This window comes from Trichoderma evansii (assembly GCF_050947405.1).
Source record: "Trichoderma evansii strain SZMC 28006 chromosome Unknown GGI43scaffold_2, whole genome shotgun sequence".
NCBI classification, from domain to species: domain Eukaryota; kingdom Fungi; phylum Ascomycota; class Sordariomycetes; order Hypocreales; family Hypocreaceae; genus Trichoderma; species Trichoderma evansii.
The window spans coordinates 1,708,350-1,729,238 of NW_028145204.1; the positions used below are offsets into that span (position 1 = coordinate 1,708,350).

At 44.5% G+C, this 20,889-nt stretch overlaps 7 protein-coding genes and 1 non-coding gene across 8 annotated transcripts; 3 read left to right on the plus strand and 5 right to left on the minus strand.

Moving 5' to 3' along the window:
- Window positions 1-221: 221 nt before the first annotated feature.
- GGI43DRAFT_420429 (major facilitator superfamily domain-containing protein) lies at window positions 222-5,217 on the plus strand (the record flags this gene model as incomplete). The annotated part of the gene is made up of 12 exons (XM_083207818.1): window positions 222-452; window positions 643-692; window positions 751-1,348; window positions 1,517-1,617; window positions 1,702-2,163; window positions 3,117-3,310; window positions 3,344-3,608; window positions 3,642-4,339; window positions 4,373-4,605; window positions 4,636-4,796; window positions 4,827-4,953; window positions 4,987-5,217. The coding sequence occupies 12 exons, from the start codon at window positions 222-224 to the stop codon at window positions 5,215-5,217; spliced, it is 3,351 nt and encodes a 1,116-aa protein (XP_083065086.1).
- A 117-nt stretch (window positions 5,218-5,334) lies between these two features.
- GGI43DRAFT_155792 (uncharacterized protein) lies at window positions 5,335-7,370 on the minus strand. The gene is made up of 2 exons (XM_083199490.1): window positions 5,498-7,370; window positions 5,335-5,437 (listed from the first exon to the last, which is right to left on the minus strand). The coding sequence occupies exon 1, from the start codon at window positions 6,746-6,748 to the stop codon at window positions 5,513-5,515; it is 1,236 nt and encodes a 411-aa protein (XP_083065087.1). The 5' UTR covers window positions 6,749-7,370; the 3' UTR covers window positions 5,335-5,437; window positions 5,498-5,512.
- A 501-nt stretch (window positions 7,371-7,871) lies between these two features.
- Window positions 7,872-8,290, minus strand: GGI43DRAFT_429610 (uncharacterized protein; the record flags this gene model as incomplete). The annotated part of the gene is made up of 2 exons (XM_083209141.1): window positions 7,872-8,019; window positions 8,082-8,290. The coding sequence occupies 2 exons, from the start codon at window positions 8,288-8,290 to the stop codon at window positions 7,872-7,874; spliced, it is 357 nt and encodes a 118-aa protein (XP_083065088.1).
- A 1,226-nt stretch (window positions 8,291-9,516) lies between these two features.
- Window positions 9,517-10,335, minus strand: GGI43DRAFT_379634 (uncharacterized protein; the record flags this gene model as incomplete). Its single annotated transcript, XM_083202873.1, has 3 exons — window positions 9,517-9,999; window positions 10,075-10,200; window positions 10,261-10,335. 3 exons carry the CDS (start codon window positions 10,333-10,335, stop codon window positions 9,517-9,519), a joined length of 684 nt encoding a protein of 227 aa, XP_083065089.1.
- Window positions 10,336-12,431: 2,096 nt separating this feature from the next.
- GGI43DRAFT_393674 (sulfuric ester hydrolase) lies at window positions 12,432-14,795 on the plus strand. Its single transcript, XM_083204691.1, has 2 exons — window positions 12,432-12,531; window positions 12,593-14,795. Exon 2 carries the CDS (start codon window positions 12,710-12,712, stop codon window positions 14,636-14,638), a length of 1,929 nt encoding a protein of 642 aa, XP_083065090.1. The 5' UTR covers window positions 12,432-12,531; window positions 12,593-12,709; the 3' UTR covers window positions 14,639-14,795.
- A 185-nt stretch (window positions 14,796-14,980) lies between these two features.
- On the plus strand, window positions 14,981-15,052 carry GGI43DRAFT_t21. Its single transcript has one exon. It is a non-coding gene; the product is annotated as a tRNA-Thr (tRNA).
- Window positions 15,053-15,426: 374 nt separating this feature from the next.
- On the minus strand, window positions 15,427-17,661 carry GGI43DRAFT_393677 (putative sodium bile acid cotransporter). The gene is made up of 5 exons (XM_083204692.1): window positions 17,099-17,661; window positions 16,760-16,945; window positions 16,229-16,667; window positions 15,794-16,166; window positions 15,427-15,718 (listed from the first exon to the last, which is right to left on the minus strand). The coding sequence occupies exons 1-5, from the start codon at window positions 17,250-17,252 to the stop codon at window positions 15,506-15,508; spliced, it is 1,365 nt and encodes a 454-aa protein (XP_083065091.1). The 5' UTR covers window positions 17,253-17,661; the 3' UTR covers window positions 15,427-15,505.
- A 180-nt stretch (window positions 17,662-17,841) lies between these two features.
- Window positions 17,842-20,116, minus strand: GGI43DRAFT_429611 (Golgin subfamily A member 7/ERF4 family-domain-containing protein; the record flags this gene model as incomplete). The annotated part of the gene is made up of 3 exons (XM_083209142.1): window positions 17,842-18,405; window positions 18,474-19,745; window positions 19,802-20,116. The coding sequence occupies 3 exons, from the start codon at window positions 20,114-20,116 to the stop codon at window positions 18,295-18,297; spliced, it is 1,698 nt and encodes a 565-aa protein (XP_083065092.1). The 3' UTR covers window positions 17,842-18,294.
- Window positions 20,117-20,889: the final 773 nt, after the last annotated feature.

Sequence of the window (20,889 nt, forward strand, 5' to 3'; positions counted from 1 at the left end):
ACTCTTCCTGGCAGTCATGGCGAGAGGCGTCTTGTCTCCGCCCCCGCAACGGACCCATGCGGCAAGCGTGTGGCGGGTTCCGAGATAACGGTTTTTTTGCTGCTTCTCAATAGTAGCCAAATTGTTTAAGAAGGGCTCGATCACTGGCATGATGATACGGGTGAATAGGACCAGCATGACTGGGCTTTGTGAAGCTTAGGAATCTTGCGACAGTAGAAGCTATGGATACAGAAAAGAGCGTCATTGGCTCGACACACCATGATCATGAACTTGACGTGGAAGAGACAGAGGGTGTTCACCATGTTGGGGATAATGTTTTCATCAAGAAAGCACAAACAGATCATGATGATGCCCTAGACTTTCTCCAAGCTACAGGAGATCACGCTTTTACCTACACAGACAAGGAAGCATCTAGCGTCCGGTGGAAAATTGATTTGATGCTGATGCCACTCGTAAGGATCTCAAATACTCTGGGACTTGAAGCTGATATACTGACCATCGGGCTAGCTACTTGGAACATATACACTGAATTTTCTGGACAAGGGCATTCTTTCCAACGCATCAGTTTTTGGCTTGAAGCAGGACACGGTAAGGTTTTCACGATTACAGTTCTCGAATAATTTTTTAATATCATACTCTTAGCATTTGGTCGGCCAGCAATACAGCTGGGTTGCAAGCATTTTCTACTTTGGGTATGATATACTATCGACAGGGACATTGATAAAAGCTAAACTGACTCTTGGTAAATAGCTACATGCTAGGACAGCCGGTTAATGCATATATGCTTCACAAAGTGCCCATGGGCAAATGGCTGGCCGGTAATGTATTTGGATGGGGAGTATGCATTTTACTAGCCATCACAGCCAAGAACTTTGCAGGCCTCGCTACTACGCGCTTTTTTCTCGGCCTTTTTGAGTCTGTCAACAACCCAGCATTTGTGCTCATCACCGCCCAATATTACACCCGCAAAGAACACTCTCTTCGATCGTGCATATGGTGGGCAGGCAATGCCGTTGGATCCTTTTTTGGAGATCTCATCGCGTATGGCATTGGACATGGCCACGGGCCGCTCTCGCCGTGGAAGTACATGTTTATCACATTCGGAGGCTTTACAGTCCTCTGGTCTGCAGTTCTCTTGCTGTTTTTACCCGATTCACCATGGAAGATGAGATTTCTAAATGACCGGGAGAAGAAGATTGCTGTGTTGCGTGTCATGTCTAATCATACTGGAATCAGCGCCTCGCATTGGAAATGGAAACAAGCATTCTCCGTTCTCGTGGATCCTCAAGCCTGGATATTCTTCTGTATCTCATTTATCCAATGCTTACCAGGTGGTGGCTTGACAGCTGTAAGTATCATTGCTCCCCTGATTCAGCTATTTTATACCAGCAATCTCCCGATACACTTTTTTTCTCCCTTTACACTTGCTGTCTCCTTTACATCTGAGCATCTTTCATCATCCATAATTGTTCCATTGATGATCAAAGTGATGGCCTGTATACTGATAGTGATTTAGTTCAACAAACTTATCCTAACAGGCCTTGGATATACCAATCTCCAAGCTACAATATACTCAATGCCGGAACATGCTATTCAGCTTTTTGCTGTTGTGGTTGCGTATGCTTCTCTCTACATGGCTTGATGAAAACGTAAGGCTAATAATACTAGGGGCATTGCTGGTTCCTACCTGAAAAACTTTAGGTGCATCGTTATTGTGCTATCTAATATCCCCCCTTTGGTTGGTAGCTTGATCGTGTATTATGTGCCGGCTTCCGACAAATTGACGCGCTTGGCTGGTGTTTACATTCTCTTTACAAACACAATCAGTTATATCATGGTATTGAGTCTTGTTGCTTCCAATTTCGCCGGAATGTCCCGCAAGACTACCGTTTCAGCGGGAATATTTCTCGCATATTCAGCAGGAAATCTCGTCGCTCCAAATCTCTTTATCGACTCGCAGGCACCTCTATATCCTACAGGATTCAGAGGGATGATTGCTTCGTTTATAACGATAATCGTCTTGGCCTTTGCTCTCATGGGATATTTGATTGTTCAAAATAGAAAACGTGATAATATGTATGGTAAAGTTGATCCAAATGCCGTACAGGAGGATGATTTTATGGATTTAACGGATAAGGAGTTGCACTATTTCCGATATGCCTGGTGAGCATTTCTAATCGCTCTGCGGTCATTTGTGGGGCTCGATAAGTCAGAATATCTGTCGCGAAAGGAATATGTAGTTAGGATGCTGAAAGTCAGAACTGAAGGAACTGAAATTATAGTGTCTATTTGCTGTTGAAAATCCATATAGTCGCAATCCCCTTAGCTGGCCGTACTTGTCTCAAAATATGAAGTTAAAACGTCATTAGTATTCTAAACCTCCACACAAACTGAAAGTGGCCTACAGAGTATAAAACTGTTTGTAAAAACTGTTCCTGTTATTAAACGTATATACATGTAGTAACTGTGCTCATGCTTCAATGACTGAAAAGAAATTGGCTCAGAGGTTGCGTTAAGGTACATGTAATTGGCCAGGTACTAGTAGTATGCAGCTACCATAACCACCATGTGGCTCCTGCAGTTTAACATTTCCCTTTTGCTTGCGAATATTTTTCTTATCTCATAATCGCATACAAAGAGAAAGTAAAAAGCCATTAATGCCGATGATTCCAGTTAACAGATTATCCAAAACAGGCATCTGAACTTCAAACTGGGTCGGGAAATTCTGGAGGGGAAATGGCTCCATACAACTACGCGCGCTAGCGCGGCAATGGCCACCAGCTAGCAGCTACTCTCTCTAAAATAGCGGCTGCCCCCTCTGCATACATGTACTCGCGTGATGGCATTTCGATTCTAACAGCATGAAGACAGACTCCTAATTCGTGGCAATGGAGCACACTCAGCGGAGAAGCTTTCACGGTACGTCGTATAGGAAGCGACAGCCAGTAGTTAACTAGGATTCAGCGACACTGAGACGCAGTCGGGATAAACCTGTGTGGCTAACCACTAGGAGCAGGATGCATGACATGCCGGAAACGCAAAGTCCGCTGCAGAGGAGGCAATCCGTGCCAAAACTGCGTGAAGTTAAAGGCAACTTGTGTCTCATCGTTTGACAGTAATCTTCGAATGTCATCAGGAGATCCTCGAAGCAGCCAAAAACGCGATCTTCCAAGCACGCCTCAAGAGCCATCGCCACCCAACATGAAACCAGATGCTTCTGGGGAGCTCAATGACAATCAGCAGCAGTATAGCCCACCCGAATTAGGCCATTCGCTTCCCTCGGCTACCTTGGATTATATGAATTTGGACAGTAAATGGCAAACAAGATCAAATTCTCACCCAGAAAATTCACTTTCGCAGCCGACACTGCACTCCATCAATTATGGTCTGGGCTTCGACAATAGCCAACCGTCTGATGGTGACCTCATTGGCCTTAATGGTTTTCACATCTCAGATCTGTCAGATTTTGACTTCTCCTTTGATCCTATCTTTAACAAAGATATAGAATTCCCTAGTTGGTCAGATGCGGCACTCACTATGGACATCTTGGGCCAACCAGCCACTAACACGGGAAGCGAGATTCCGACGGAGAGTGCGAATGCTTCAACGTCAAACCACAACAAACGTTCCAGAAAAGGTAGTGCACCAACAGAGACAGTTGAGACTCCTCCGCCATACATAAATCAAGATGCTGCTTATTTGGCTCATTTTGAGCGGTGGATTACCAGCTGTGGCTATTCTCTCAAGGAGGATGGCAAAGGAAACTATCTTAGATTTGTCCTCGACTACGTTCAAAGTGAGCACTGCAGTACCGAATCACCTTTTCGGTATGCCGTCTTGGCTTGGACAGCCAAGCACTTGGCCAAAATCTCTGTATCCCACGACAAAACATGGAAATCCTATTATACTCGAGCGACCGAAGGTCTCGGCCGCCTATCATGCTGCGACGACTCATATAAAACTTCAGAGACCAGATCGACTCCATCCAGCGGCAAATCGGCTATTTCATCGAAAGCCGAAATCATGATAGCCTCTTTATTGTTCCTTTGCAGGTGCGATGTTTTAAATGGCGATGCTACTTCAATTCTTCATCGCTTGGGTAATTTCAAGGAGCACCTGACATGCTATCTGGACGATGGTCCTCTCTCTGCCTTGGCATGCAAGTTTCTTTTATGGCTGTGCTATATCGATGTTCGCCTGAGAATATTCTCGACTCTGGCACCGCCGACCTATGATGGCAGAAATGCTCCTTTACCCACACTACTTGACGCGCTTATCCATCATCCCAGTTACAACCACATCTTGTCACATTCACATTCTTATGGATTCGAAACTTTTGGTCAGACATATCCTCCTGAAGAATTAGTCCAAGATGTGAAGAAGATCCCTGTTTCTGTACGAACTCATGAAACATTCTGTCTTATTTCCAATATGCTCCACTATAGATCATGGAAATATCTGACAGAGCAAAGAGCCAATTTTTCTGCACACCGGGAGCTAGCAGAAGCCAAAGAAGCGGCCATTAACCTCGATATACGGCGAATGGACACAGAATTCGATCTTGCAATTGCAACCAATCCTGCTGCAAACGCTTTATGCAGGATCGTCACCGGCGCTGGGCATAACACCATTAAGAGCAATCCCACTAACCATGCGGCTAACGGTACCGCCAATTACAACTCTCTTCCACTCACGGCATCATCTTCAACTACTAGTCTTGGTGCTACTTCTAATGATCGAGCTTCATTGCAATGGCTGTCTTGCTATGCAGCATTCTTGGCAGCCAAAGTGCTATGGTCGCGATTTCTATACACTACTATCCGAAGCGATTCGACCGCCGCGATAGCAACGAGCGGCATACTGAAGATTGCTCTACGGCTACGGGAGATACATCGTAAGGGCAGATTGGCTTCTTCAATAAAGATACCTCGATCGATGCTGTGGCCCTTGCCTGTCTTTATTGCCGGGATAGAGACGACTGATGAGATATACGCGGATTGGATATCGGAGTTTATGGATGAAATGGGCCCATCGATGAACAATGCGGCAAAAGACCGTTACAATATTGGAGAACATAAAGGCGATTCAACCGACCAGAAACTAATATTAATGCTCATAAAGCGGGTTCGAGAGAAACAAGATATTTTGGGTTGTCGTGTAGATGTTCAGGAAGTTATGAGCGAGATGAAAGGTGCTGATGATATATTTCTATTATAGGGACCAACCACTCTCAGTATGATCACAGAGCTACTTACAGGTGTAATTATTAATCTGGTTTTATGTATTCGGCAATGTCCCATTTCACCTTTTATCCATGTCTTTTCTCGGCAAAAGCTTCCCCAGATAATATAATGGTGGGTATATATAATCGGCATTTGTTATAAATATTCACCGATGTTTACCGACCTTGGAAGCTTCAATGCGAAAGCGAGGCAAGGTAAGACAATGTTTTCATTATAACATTAATTACACTACCATTACTTATTACTAATTACATGTTCATATTCTTTTCCTAGATCCTATATTGCCGTTCAAATCCAAAATTCCAAACTTCAGTTCGACGTTTTCCTTCGGATGACTCTTTAAATCCGACATGTTGAAACACACTCGGCTCTAGTGCCCATTTTACTAGTCCACGATCTTCTGTATAGCCTTCCAAGATCATATCTCCTGGAAAGTCGTATGGCGGGTCTCTCAGTAATGCTTGAAAGCCTTCCAAGTGTCTCTGAGGAAGAACAAGTCCTTGGGCGCAGCACCCGTAATGTGGCATCTCTCGGGCTCCATGGTATTCGCTTAAGCCAAACGGATTCAGTCTATTCGCAGATAACCGGCCAGAGAGGAAGTAAAGAGCAATAAGAGCCGGCAGCCAGAGACCAAAAATAAGGGCTCCGAGATAGCGCTGAGTGTGTGGCAACATACCCGTTGAAACACCCTTGCGCATATAGTATTTCCTCCCAACCAGGAATGCGACTAACACGCCAGCGTATACCATGAAGATGACTTTGGAGTAGGAAAGCCACTCTTCGTTGTTCCATCCCATTAAGATCTCTGAGTAAAACAATCGCAAATATATCCATTCTCTCTTAGTTTCTTCCGTCTTTTGTTCGACAAATGCCAAGCCTTTTTTGAATCGAGGAAACCAGTCTCGCAGTGTAACAATATCATCTTCCACCAGCGCAAAATATGGATAATCCTGTTCTCTGCACGCCTCCACCAGCGCCGAGTGATCAAGTCTCATATTCTCCACACGACCATCACCACGGATATTTCCTTCTTTCAAGTCGAACGGTATACGGCGATATACGGAGCTTCCATTGGGAGGTTCTCCATAGAGGAGAACTTCGTCAACAAGCGGTTCGAGCCAGCTTTGGCCATACGCAAAGTGCTTCGTGGGCGTTTTATCGGCAAGAAGCACAACAATGCGGATTGATGCGCGCTCCTCTGGCGTGAGAGTATCGGATAATGTAGCAACGGTGGAAGCTAGGAACGACTCGGTCGTGCGATTAATGCTAGGGATGCCGATGCATAGCAGCTTCTCGACCGGCTTGGTCGGTATGACTCTAGTGGGTAGATTATGGATATATGCGTCTGCCTCGTCAGTTCTCACGCTAGAAAAGCGTTGCCTATAGGCTCGCTCGGCATTAAAAAAGATTGAAGACGGATCATCATATGAAAAGAAAGACGAAAAGGCAAACAGAAGAAGCCAAAGAATACAAAACGCGGCGTTAATGCGAGCGATGGACATCATTGCGGTCGCGTGACACAAGATGATGCCCGCCGCGTCAACTTGCCCCTTGAGGGTATGGCTAAATTATGTATTTATATAAGGATTGAGACGGATTTGCCGGAGAATATATTTTCGCCAGTTCTTGGCAAATGGATCATCCCCATAAAGCTTGAAGAATACGAAAGTTCTACCAGGGTATTTTAGCCGGTGCTTATAATCTCAAGCTATAAGAATACGCTGTGCATTGTTCACTGTCAACAGTTTGTGCCTTTGATCTTGAGAATCCTTCTAAGCTGACTACATAAGCTCTCGTTTTACAACTACGCTCCGGGAAAGACCTTGTATCCATCGCATTGGGGCAAGTGGCCAACTACCACTGGTTTTTGGACAACTTAGCTCATCCTCATTCCACCAATACACAGAAAGACAAATTGAATTTGCGCACCATTTACCAGTGTGTCGCTATTGCATTTCTTCCAAGGAAAACTGTGAACTGCTGCCAGAACTTTTACATGCGAAGAACGACAAGTTCAGCTTAATCAGCCTACTTGGTGGCGCAGTCAGATTCTGGAGACAGTAAACTGGGGTTATACGGATAAAACGGCAGGACAACCAAGAACAAGAAACTGAGATTAGGTGTGTGAATCTCTTTATCAAAAACGAATGAGCACTTGATTAATAATCAAGAGCAGAAATGATAGGCGAGTAAATTATAGCTGTGTATTTATTTCTTCCAGCGCAACATTTATAAGGAAAGCAGGGGTATATGACATATCGCTCTACCTTCGCCCAATGCCGCCCATTTATAGGACTCAGGCTCCAGAACCTATGTAAGAATTATAAAAATAATGTTTGTGTTTCATAGTATCTTTCTGCTCTCTTTTGGCTTATCAGTGCAGTCTTTTCGGGTTGTCTCTTGCTTGGTGAGATGAGGGCTTGCGTCGAACATAATTTGGAAATGGCCTATATATATATTCTGCTATCACATTAATAATTTCTAATAGCCCGCACCAGCGCCTTCCTTCCGCTCAATCTCCAACAACTCGCAATTCCCTCAACAACTTCATTATTCTTTGACCGGCTTGTGCTACTAAAGTATAAATTGTAGAAAAGAACATGTCAAGAGAGAAAAAGAATTTTCCCCTTAGGCCCCAATGTTACAAGGGAGTGATCCACAGCAGTATCCAGCGCCAGAGCCAAGGGCTCCTTGAAAGTCAATATGATGGCAGCCATCAGAAGACCTCCAAAGCAAAGCGGGAAAGTTGTAGCCTCCAGAGCTTGTTTCATAGAATCTATTTACCGGTTAATTTCTAGTATGTAATTTCTAGTGTGTAATGTTTTGAATAAAACTTACTCGACTGAGCAGGGCGTCGAAACGCACCCACTGAAGCCATCATGGAGATCTTGCACTTCATATGTAGATCCAGTACTATAATCGAGCAAGTCTATGTTTTGATATTCGCCGCCCTCGCTTTCCCAAACCTGACCAATTGACAGTTGGCCCCAAAAGGCGGTAGCTGGGCCGCAAAAGGCAGCAATGCTGAGTAAAGTGTATGCCTTCATGGTGAAATAGGTGAGCTTCGAGACTAAGTGGGATTGAAGAATCTAGGAAGAGTAATGATTTACTATTCAAAGGGTTTCTACTTCGCCCTCTTTATAGATTTTCGAAGCTACATATTCACTAGGAAGTATAGCGGCGAGTAGCAATATGTTCCCCTAAATTATAAATAAATCTCTATCTATGTTAAAATGCGAATCCCATGATTCAAGTTCATACATAATAGTGCTTATACGGGTCGGCTGCTCGTATAGACTCAGTTCTCTCCTCATACCCAGCAATTTCCAAATGCAGACTAATATTCCTGCGACTATTGTGGCGTAGAAGAAACATGTTTCGTCAAATCGAGCCTAATACGCATCAATAGCTCCTCTTCAGCGAATTAGCGCTGAATGTACGGAGTTAGCTATGGGCTGCTAGATATCCCAGTAACTTCTAATTTAGGCAGGCACTTATAAATTTCCCCTACAGTAAGTGCCTATTCTTCCACCAAAAAATGAAAAATAAAAGGAAATAAAGGAAATCCTCCTCCATAGCTACATGTTAACTAATAAAATGCTGCTCTTTACATAGCTCTAAAATTATAAAATACCACCTCTTTCATCTGGCACAATTTTGCTATTTCTCATCATTTCAAAGGAAGGCACCTTCAACTGGAATCTTAAGTCGGATGTCTATGTTTGTGCGTAAATTGAACATAGTCACAAGTCTGTCAGTGCGATATTCAGATAAATTATAGTTATCTACTAAACAGGCCTAAACGTATAGATTTATATTAACGATTTAGCCCAGCAATACCTTTTCATAGCAGCGATTAGTTGCCAATACTGAAGGTGAACTAAATACCTTTTGTCGCTGGCTTACTAACGTTTCTAAAGAATCGAAGAGAAGTCAGCTTTCATATGCAGTTAGGTTTATTAGATTAATTAAGATAGTAATTGATTGCATTGTAATTGGCTGTTCACTCTCGAAGTTATTCTGGAGCGGCCTCCCAGTAGGCCCATGGCGACGACCACAAGAATTAAATCGTAGCATAGAGTTATAGTAAATCACAAGGATCTAGCTATAACCTCTCCTTTGCTAAAGAGTTTACCATTGTAGCGACCCCCCTGTATTGCCGGGACTCCCCAGACTATCATATCTCCAAACACGAAGCCCACGGAATAAGAGAAATACAGATTAGCGACACCTTCGACTACGTAGCTTGTAACTCGAACTCCTTCACCTGGGTCTATCTCCCCGGAAATAGTCCAACCGTAGGTTTTTCGGTTTCAGACCAGGATCTTCCATGCTCTATAGTGGTTGATTCAGACCAAGAACCGCCACCACCGATCTCGATTCCTAGAAAACCTCCGCTGATAGAGGCTTCCTCTCCAAATTCTTCTGTTCGACTCTTCTTCCATTCCTGAGTAGACGTATAGGTCTTAATTCTATTAAAATTCCACCCCATAGGCTTGTTTGTATAGTTCCAGTAATCTTGTTCAATTGCCACAACAGATTTGATATCCCCAGGCGATGGTCTAGTGTCGAAGGTTTCAATGTTATAAATCCACTCAAATTTAACTTCGCTTGATATGAATAGAAGCCCTAGAGAGTCCAACGCACTCCCGGCTGTGCCAGCAATAGCGACTAAATACCCAGTTCCCACATCTTCTTTGAAAGGAGCGACGTCGTCTAGTTTAGTTCCAAACCCAAAGCGTTGAACTCCGTTTGTCTAAAGCTCGATATAAGCGACAGCATTCCCTTCCTTTGATTTCCAAATGGAAGCATATTACACAGTTTCGCCAACGTCGAGGTTCAATATCTTCGACTCAGTGCCCTTAGAGGTACCCCCGTAGGTCTCAGCAGAGTCATCGGCATGCCAATCTATCTCTACTGCCACCAGGTGATCGTTGGCGGACCAAAATTTAATCGACTTTATAAATTTGTTACCTTTTCAGGCAAAAAAAGGTTCTCCTAATTAAACTCCACCAACAGGTCTATTATCAGTGAGAGGGAGGTCAGGGTTCTCTTTTTGGTTGATCAAAGTGCTTTCCAGACTGGGCGACATGTCGAATAGCTAAGATGGGCTGTGAAAAAATAGTTTGAGTGTGAAAGAGACTCTTGTGTTGATAGAATGTGTGTAAATTGTTTGAGTAACTTCTAATGAACTACCAGAGAAGTACGCGATATTTAAGTCAAAACTGACGGCCAATTAACATGTAAGGGGTATTGGCCCTCATATCAATCTTATTAATTCATTCTACAGGCTTACTCAGGGCTGCAGTTAATGTCATACAAGATTGTTATTTGACATAATAAGGAGAGACATCATACTCCACGTAATTTGACACATCAGCTCTCTTCATCACGCTCTATGATGCAATGCGTCATGTACAAATTAACTGTCTACACACATTCTTTGTGTTACAAATCTATGGACACTTTAAAAGAGACAAATGTTGAAGACGCATTCCAACTTTTGGGTCATTACTAAATAGTACTCATTATAGTCTTCAGTGTACTCATTATAGTCTTCAGTGTACTCATTGTAGTCTTCATATAATATGAGCTACAAGTTCTACATCATAATTTTTAAACAAACACTTTATCTCCTACATATTTAGCTAGCTCAGATGCATCGAGTACTCTCTTATCCCTCACATCCAAAGAATAAGCCAAAGCCACATGTAACTAAAATTTTGGAACAGACGATGCACCCAGTCGTGGATGTTTATGAGTGGCCAAGCTGCAATGCCCTCATACGTGTTCTAAACAGCGGTATTACGTGTCAAAATGAGTAGGCAAAGATGCAATGCTCTCATGCGTGTTCCAAGACTACATGACATGTCATCCATAGTGAACAGCATGCACCACTATCCCATATGCAAGGAGATTGTTGACATTCTATATGAAGATTTAAGAACCAGCATCCGAAAAATGGAGTCCTCCAACCTCTAGAATAAATACAGTCGTTTACATATTACACTATTTCTAGCACTAGAGCGATGTAGAGCCTAGCCCCGAATGTTTAGAGGGTCCGGAACACTGTACACTTGTTCAATTACAGTCAATTTATAATACAGTACTTCTTTATGCATCTTAGCGGTATTACCATTCTTTCCTTCCCAATACATATACCATCGTGAAGTGAGAATCTACAAGCAGATTCCGCTTTTGCACAGCAGCGCCCATAAAATTGGTATTGTTTACACCTCTCAGAGTTCAAAAATGTCTAAATCGTAAGCATACAACCGAATACCAGTAGTCAAAAAAATAGATGGCATGCATAGAAGCGGATACTAAATGTACGGCGTGGCCGCTGTGTGCACCGATGTTACACTGCAGCATAGTCAGCTGGGTGCCTAATATTGTTTTATGATGTAATATATTACTATTATGTAATATATTACTTTTGTATAAGCCCATTCAATAGTAGTTAATTATCTCTACTCATTCCATGACTATGAGTATCTAATAAGCTTAAATTGGATTGATACCTTTTGAAAAAAAAAAAAAAAAAAAAAAAAAAAACATCGCGTAGGCGGTATATGCTAATTTAAATCTAATGGCAAGCGCTAGAATTCAAGGAGGAGGAGTAGAAAGTGGAAAGAGGGATAAAAGAAATTCATTGCCAGCTGGTGCCACACGCAAATTATAAAAAGACATAAATGCGATGTGTGATGTGTAGAGCGGACAGGTACTGCAGGTAGCTCGCCAAATCACAAAAATCACAAATCAATGTACCAGACCATAACCAGCAAGAGCTCACATTAGATAGAATTAATATAACACATCGTATTTTTGTAAAGCAAATTCATTATCCCCTGCTCTCATTAAATTAGGTGTTTTCGTAAAACCGCATTTCTCGAGCAAGCTCGCAGCATACATGTACTTAGTTGTCTGTAGCTTCGGGCCCATATCTGATATGTCACACCTGTCCTACTTGCACTACCGGTGTTTGTATGCATATGATAGAGCTAATGCAATATGCGAGACATTTGTCGTTATTCTATAGGTTAAATCTGTCTATATTGTAGGTTTTGGTATCCGGTACAATAATATGCTCCTTGCATACATGTATGTATGTAACCATGAGATATGCGATTTTGGTTGTAAGTTCAAGTCTTACCACGGGTCACTACTTAACACGTCACGGTATTTTGAAATATATATAGCAGTACTGCAGCTTGACCATTCAGAGACATCCACGACTGTTTTATGTTAAACATTTTCCTGAATTTGGCCAATAAGTTAGATTGGAAGAGTAAGCAAAATACAAACCCAGATGAGCTGGCCAGAGATTCAGATGATAAAATACTGCGCAGCCCTCTTATTCTAAATCTCCACATTGGAAAGTTAGATCCTACCCTCAACTTGTACGCTCATATTGTTTTCATTGGAGTCTTTCTTCTTTTGGCACCATTTCGTTTTCAGCATTAAACATGACTATTCTACTCTCTAATGTAAATGGCGAAAACCATGACTTCGAATTTGCCCAACGTGGACTGGTTGCAACCTTCAAAGATCCATATATCACTTCCGATTCTAATCCAGATGAGATTGTCTGGAACTGCGAAGCTTATGATTTTCTTCAAGAAGATTGCCCAAAAACTGCCAACGCATCGCTATGGCGCCAAGGCCAACTCTGCAGCGTGGCTGCAGGCTTGTACCTAGTCACCGAGGGAGTCTATCAAGTGCGCGGGCTTGATCTCGCCAATATGAGCATTGTACAAGTTCCGGGTACAAATAAAATCATCGTTATAGACTGCCTGACTTCTGTTGAAACCGCTCGCAAAGGTATTGAACTCTACCAAGAGTATCATAATTCCCATTTCGAGCAAGAAGCGGAAATTTGCGCGCTCTTTTACACTCATTGCCATGTGGATCACTTCGGTGGCGCTCAAGCTATCGTGGACAAAGCTCAAGGGGATATTCGAATAATTGGTCCAAATGGCTTCCTTGAGCATGCAGTCAGCGAGAATATATACGCCGGGGTAGCTATGACTCGCCGGTCAATCTACCAATACGGGGAGGCGCTGTCAAAGGACCCAAGTGGTCAGATTGGCTCTGGCCTAGGGCAAGCGTTGTCGACGGGAATTAGCTCTTTAGTCGCACCGAATCAGCTAATTGTATCGGATGGTGATCTTAAGCCGGGTATTGAAGGCTTGGAGATTATCTGTCAACTTACCCCAGGAACAGAGGCACCAGCAGAGGTGAACTTCTTCTTCCCGCAGTACTCCGCATTATGCATGGCAGAAAATGCCACACACACCCTGCATAACATTCAAACTTTGCGAGGTGCGCCGGTCCGCGACGCGCGTTTATGGTCGCGATATATTGATGATTCAATTACTCTATTTGGCGATAAGGCGGAGGTTGTTTTCGCAAGCCACCATTGGCCTACGTGGAAGTCCTCTGAGGAGAATCTCGTCATCACTTTCTTGTCAGAACAACGGGATTATTATGCCTATCTTCACAATGAGACGCTTCGCCTTCTCAATGATGGTAGAACCCCTGTGGAAATTGCAGAAGAGATCGAGATGCCTCCAAGCTTGGCATTGCGGACGCACATCCGTGGATATTATGGCTCAATCAGCCATAACGTCAAGGGAACCTACGACAAATATATGGGCTGGTTTAACGGTAATCCAGCATACCTATGGCCACTCCCTCCTGTTGACGAGGCTATTCAATTTGTTGAGTGCATGGGTGGCTACGAGTCTGTTCTGAAAAAAGCCCAAGAATATCATGCCAAGGGCAATCTACGATTCGCAGCTACCCTATTAGACAAGCTTGTCTTTTCAGGTGCTGAGAATATTAAAGCTGCCAAAGCTGAACTGGCACTTGTCTACCAAAACCTGGGATATGGAGCAGAGAATGGAATATGGCGAAACATTTATCTTACCGGAGCATACGAGCTGAAGAACGGATCTCAGCCCTCTATTAATACAATGACGCTGGCATCGTTGATGGGCCTTAGTCTAGATCAGCTCTTTGATACAATCGCTATCCGTCTGAATGGACCACAAGCATTCCGCGAAAAGGGGGTGACTATTGACTTTATGGTGAAAGATATGCCGCAAAACTTGACAAAGAGCTCTGTTGGATGGCATGTAAGGCTAAGCAACGGTGCTTTGACTGGACATGGCGTTGATTACACGCCATCTCCAAATCCACGAGAGGGCACCATTGATCTCACTGTCTGGCTCAACCATGAAACATTGGTGGCAGTAGTGGGAACCGCGGCCATCGGTAAGCCTATTAGTCTTGATGCAACGACGGCTATTACTTCTGGAAATACTGCAGTATGGGATACCATTACATCCTTGGTCTCGTTGCCAAATCTCGGTTTTAACATTGTCACACCTTAAATAGTAGTAAAATGGCTAGCCTTTGGTCAATAGTATAGATTAGTTCAATATACGACTTTTTTGGGGGATATTTCGAATGGCCTGCATTACGAGCTCATATCTGCCTCTCGAAATCACAAGAAAATTAGAAATCCTACCCACTCTCATTTATTAAACACTTAGACGACTGATATTATAAAAGATAAAAGCATGTAATCAAATTGTGGGTAATATGGATCTAAGAATATCTACTTGGTAATCCCAATAAAGAAAAGCGAGAAGCATATGGATAAAGGATGCAAGTGCAAATCAGTTTGTGTTTATAAGACACTATGTTAACGCTTTATCCAATAAGGAAACAGCGCCCGCGTAGCTCAGGGGTAGAGCGTTGCACTCGTAATGCAAAGGTCCATAGTTCAAATCTGTGTGTGGGCAGCTTTTTTTGTATGTTTTTTTGTTCCACTAGCTTAGAATGATCAAGTAAATAGGTAAATATTCAATAATTTCATTGCTTTTTCGATTAAAAAATTGTTCAAATTGTATTCCCTGTTGGTATTATTCGTTTTGAATGTGTGTTTGATGGATGCGTTTATCAAGGTCTAAGCGGGTTGCGTTATGAGGGGCTTTACCTCCAAGCTTCAACGACTAATCGTACTAATACTCTAAATACGTAGTATTATAATTTTATCTCGTATGAGTATAGGTTTAGATTTTTAAATGAATACTAAAATAAAATAAATACTATACGAGTATCAGCATCGTCATTATCGTAGTTTGATATCACCGCCTCCATCTGAGCAGGCCGCTAGTTTAAAAACTCAAGGTTGATTAAGGTATTTAGGGTATCACTACGGAATATCTAGCAATGAAGTTTATACTCCCAGCACTCTATCCAGTTTTTTCATCTTTCTTTTCAAATCTTTCCGCTGGCAACCTTTCTAAATCCTCGCCATCATGAGCTGTAGCATCGCTTTCATGGCCATCCCCTTGCCCTGACACATGCTGCTCTGCATTGCTAGCTTCTACATCATCACCACTTGATTTTTGATCGCGTCGCAAGTACCATTTAAAAAAGTATACCAAAATCTGTGCCATGAACACCTTTTCGCCCAGTCAGTAACAAGGCAATAGGAGTAAGAGGAGTTTAGAAATAAAAAATGCCTGCTCAGCGCTTACCTGCTCAATCGTGTAAAGCAACACTGGAATCGTAATAAACGCCCTCGTCAAGTCATCCGCCTGATTCCACATCGCCGTCACCAGAGGAATACCTAAACTCGTCGTCTTGGCCGCTCCGCAAAAGCAGACTGCAATAGTCTGCTCTTTGGACATCTTTTTGACCGAGAATATCCGCTGAGCTCTCTCCGGCAGACCAGATTTGGCAACGCGTGGATTGATGTATCTGGCGAGGAATTGAGGTGGACGGGCGAGGTAGAAGCAGATGAGAGTGAAGATCATATAGAGGCCGATGTTGATGAAGACATTGAAAATGACATCTGCTTTCGATAGCTTGTAGAGAGCACCAGTGCCAAATGCGCCTGAGAATGTCGTCCTTTTCGCCTTGATTAGCATGACGAAGCATCCAAAGTAATATGCTCAGCATCTCCAACTTACCATACGAGTAGTATCAGACACACGCTCGGCAATTTTCCTAGCATCGTCACCCTCAAGACCTTAGCCACCAGGTCTCCTTTCCACCACCTCACCGCCTGGCCTACTGTCAGGGGCAACAGGACGCTCAAACCCAGCTGCTTCGCGACGTTGGCGTACATGTCTCCCAGCGTGCTCGGGTCCGCAGGCCGCCAACTATCAAAAACGGAGTCTCGTGGTATGAAGCCGTATATGAGGATTGGCGTGAGAAATGACCCAACAGTGTTGCCAATGACTACGGAGATGACAGCTGCGGCTTCATCGCCTCCGGCTGAGCGTGTCATAACGACATTAGAAGCAATCGTGGTGGGGAGGCAAGACAAAGCGAGCATGCCAAGGATGATGGGGATAGAAGGGGTGCCATGTTCGAGGGCACCAGCGGCGAGACAGATATGTATAAAGACTAATATTGCGGTTCATGTTAGTCTACTTCAATAGCAAACGTTTGTCTTAATTATCGTTATTAGAGAAAACAATGTCAAGATTCCAACTCACCCAGCATAAATACTGGGATAATCGCAAAGCTGCTGCCCTGGATTATCACATGTAATCTCCAGTTTGTCAGATTCTGCTTCAATTTGTCCGGGGGAAGCTGTAATCCGTTGATTAAAAAGATGATGGCTACGGCGCCATATAAGATGCTGTACTCTGACCGAATCACTCCTCCATGCTCTGCAACAGCTGTGTTTAAATAGTTAGCTCAATCCTCCTTTTCTGTATAGATCATTACTGCCAAAATCTTCTCTTCCACTCCTACTCTTCCACTTCTCGTCCAAATCGCAGCAAACCTCGTTTGAAATATAGTAATACATAGGGAAAAAAGAGAAAACTTACATGGAAAGAAACGCCCCAACACACACACCACTGCAAATCCAATAAGCAGCCACTGTGCTGCTATAAACTGAAATCCTTTGCAAAGCCAGACCAACGCCTTATTTCCGCGCCAACTTCTATCCGTTGTCATCGTCTTCGTTGTCGTCGTATCCATTGCTCCCAATCACCTCTCAGCAAATATTACCAAAAATGCGGGTATCGTGGCAAATCATAAGTCGTAAAAAATCGATCCAAAAATAATAATCAACATTTCTATACCAAACGAATAAGAGAGGGGAGAGGAGGGTTAAAAAAAAGGAAGTAAAAGAAAACCGAGACAGCTAAATATGCACCTCGTAGGTGAAATAGCTAGATAGCTAGCTCTATTTCTCCAGCCACCCACACAAGCGTGCGGAATCCAAAAAAGCTTGCGAAATTGAGACCGCGCAGGAATGCTGGGTCAGAGAGGGCAAAGCGCCGTCTTATTACCGGATATGCTGAGCGGGTCTTTTCGGCCGATCGCTTGAGATATCTGCCGACACCGCTATTACGATAAAAAGTAGGTAATAGTAATAGTCAGTAATTTGAAGTGGCCCTTACGGCGTAGTGGGATGATGCTTGAGACATTTGCTGTAAGCATAGCGATAACGGAAAGGGGGGCAAAAAAGCATCAGATTCAGCACCAGACTTAAGGGGGCGGAATGAGATATGGGATTGGCATACGATGGCGTCACGTCGGCATACTCCGTGTTAAACAGGCAAGGTTAGGGGACGGAGTCTATTTCTGAAATACTCGTAATAAATTGAACTCAAAGCATTAATAAATACTGCCACTATTTCCTCAATGCCGAAACCCTTCGTATCCTTGCACGGTCAAGACATCAGACAATATCTACCCCCATTCATGTTTTTTCTCCCAAGCAGTGATAAAACATCTAATCATCCAAAAGCTGTTTTTGGCTAACCCCTCAAGGGGCTGCGACAAGCAAGGCTAACCCCAACGCCGTGCGATGCCTGTGGTATCAACATAAACATTCTCCCAAACAAGATTCGGGAGATAAAATCGTAATAAGAGGCCCTGCTCTTTCGTGGCGGCTCCATTGGTCGTAAGAATATTAAGTAGAAGAATAAGTAATAGAGTAAAAGAATTTTAAAGCATGCATTTTGAAAAAGAGAGGGAAGGCGATAAAAATCGTATATGACCTCATGGAGCCGATTTATGCGACAAGAACTGGTGCTGGTTCCAGTGGCAGAGCTGTCATTGATTCGCCAGCACCGGTACTACTTGGTGCCGGTGCAATCTCAGGGTCTGGAATTTGTATGTCCAGCTAGCGAGAAATACTTGTTAGCATTGACAGTCAAGGTTGAATATGCAGCAGAGGAAGAGTTATCTTACAGTCATGTATCCCGTGCGGCGGAGCGAAATCAGCTTTGGGGGAAGCACTCCGTCTTCAGAAGACATTGTCTTTTCTTTTTCTCGGTTCCACTGTTCAATCCACACTTCCAGGTTGTTGAGTCGAGACTTGATACCAGTCATGCCAAAATCATCCCACAGCCAGCCAGTTGCAAGCCCAATAAATGCGTCAAGCATATTTCGAGGGTTATAGGGATCAAAGGCCGGTATCAGCTCTTTGTTGAGCTTATCAATGATGCGCCGGAATTCAGGCTCTGGAACCCCGGCAGGATCCAAGATTTCGGGGTAAAGATTTGAAAAGGTAGGAGCCAGGTCACCTTGGATGAGCCAATCGCGGCGGATTCGGATTATCCGCGTCTTGGCATACTCGGCAGAGTCTGTCGGTACATGGGGATTCAAGTGAGGGAAGCATGGATGCTGTGGTCCCCATGACTCTCCCAGATCTCCTTGGATCTCTTCACCCATGATAGACGAGTTGGATGATGAGATTGCAGATCCTATGCCGTCTCCCATAGAGACGTTGGAGAACCGATGGGGGTCTATCACATCCGGTCCTCGCTCCAGGTCTCTGGAGTAGGACCGCCTGGATTCTTCATTTTCAGGCATCATGATGCCTTTCCCTTTGTCGACTCCGGGTATGTTTGCAGGCGGCGGAGATTCGCTGTCGCTGCTGCTTCTATTTTGAAAGTCAAACCGAGTTGGAGACAGTGTTTGGGAGCGTCTCTCGTCGTACGACGCGCGGACAGACCCAGGTAAACTTATTCGTTTATTATCCGTTGTATTCAAATCGAACTGGAAGCTAAGTGGGGTTGACGTGGAGTGCCTCGCCTGTATATGTTCGGTGAGGGTGAGCAGAGGATAGTCGCCAGCGCCAGTGGTGTTCGGGTCCGCGGTGTTGGTAGAGTCGTCGAGAGCTGGATGCTGCAGCGGTACTGGAGGACCAATCGGGCTTGAAGGGCGCCGCCTGTGGGTGGAAAGTCTGGGGGTTGAGTTGGTAGGATTCCACAAGCTAGCAGACGAGAGGCGCTGTAGACGAGTCGGGTTTGCGCCTGATGTCGCGAGATTACGAAATATCGAACGTCGGGCCTGCTGATGAAATGCAGGATGATGGGGCGATACAGGTTCCGTCACAGTGGCGGGTGTCTTGGAAGGACTGGAGCGAGCAGGCTGGTGAGAGGCAGGAACTGAGGCGATGGCGTCTGCGCGAGCGTCTGTCTGCACGCCTAGGGAGGGCGGGTCGGTGGTTGAAATTGCCTGTAGCTCGTATGAAGCCGTGGGAATGGTGGAAAATGCACGGCCGCTGGGACGACCGCGCTGCAAGAAAACGGCGATGCGGTCGCGTCGGCGCTGGAGGATGGCGAGAGCAGCGCGAAGCTGCTACAAGGCGAAGCTAAGCGTAGCCTTGATCCCAAGGACGACTGCTGCAGAGCTGCTGCGGCAGAATATTCGATCAACTCTTCCGCCGTGGCCGTCGAGCGCAATGCTGAGTTGGAAATGCAAGGCCGGAAAGCAGATGCTAAGAAGGGTTTGGCGTAGGCGCCGTTTTCGTATTGGCTAATCAGGGGCGTGGTCTCAAAGAGGTTAGAGCGGCTGGTCAAATCTCTTGCACCGCAGCGCGATTGCATATTTATCGATTGCTGCGATAAGACAAAGAGCGTGGGACGCTGGAGGCAGGGCAGGGCAGGGCAGGCTTTTTAAAAATCAAAACCCATTGTTGGCGTCACGACGGGCAAGTGGGTGTAAAAGGGAGGCGAGAATAGAAAAAGAAGAAGTGGATAAAGAGTAGAGAGAAAGAAGCGAACAAAGAAGCCAAGAAAAAGAAATTAAAGCTCTGGATTGCAAAGGCTGGAATCCGTGCATCGAGAACAGCAACGAACGAGATGGTCTGTGGTCATGGGAACCGGCTTGACTTTATCTGCGTTTGATGCTTGCCCGTCTGCCAAGTTTAGCCTTTTGTCGTTTAAACCCATGCCGCATCTCGAGCCTCAGGGCTTACGTGCCTTGTTTGGTCCACTGCAAGTGAGCGTTAGCTGGGAGAATGCGGCATGGCTTCGGGACCCTACGCCAGTGGCGCCCAGCCTGCCCGAAGCTGAGCGACTGGACTCGCAGTCAGACTTGAATTTTGCACTGCTATCTAGGGCTAGGCACTCCGAATATGCACTAATTTGGCTGTTGGCCTAGACCGCAATGCTCCAATTCCCACCGTTGTACCAGCATTGCGGGCATGACAAGCCAACAGCTCAAGATCTGCAGCGGCGTCTTGTGATATTACAGTAAAGCCTGGAACTGCCCTATGGTGGAGATGCCGACAAACGTAATTTTCATCTACTCGCGGCATTTCCGAAGACACGGAACTACGCACAGCATGGATTATGCAAACAAAGAATTCCACCAACTT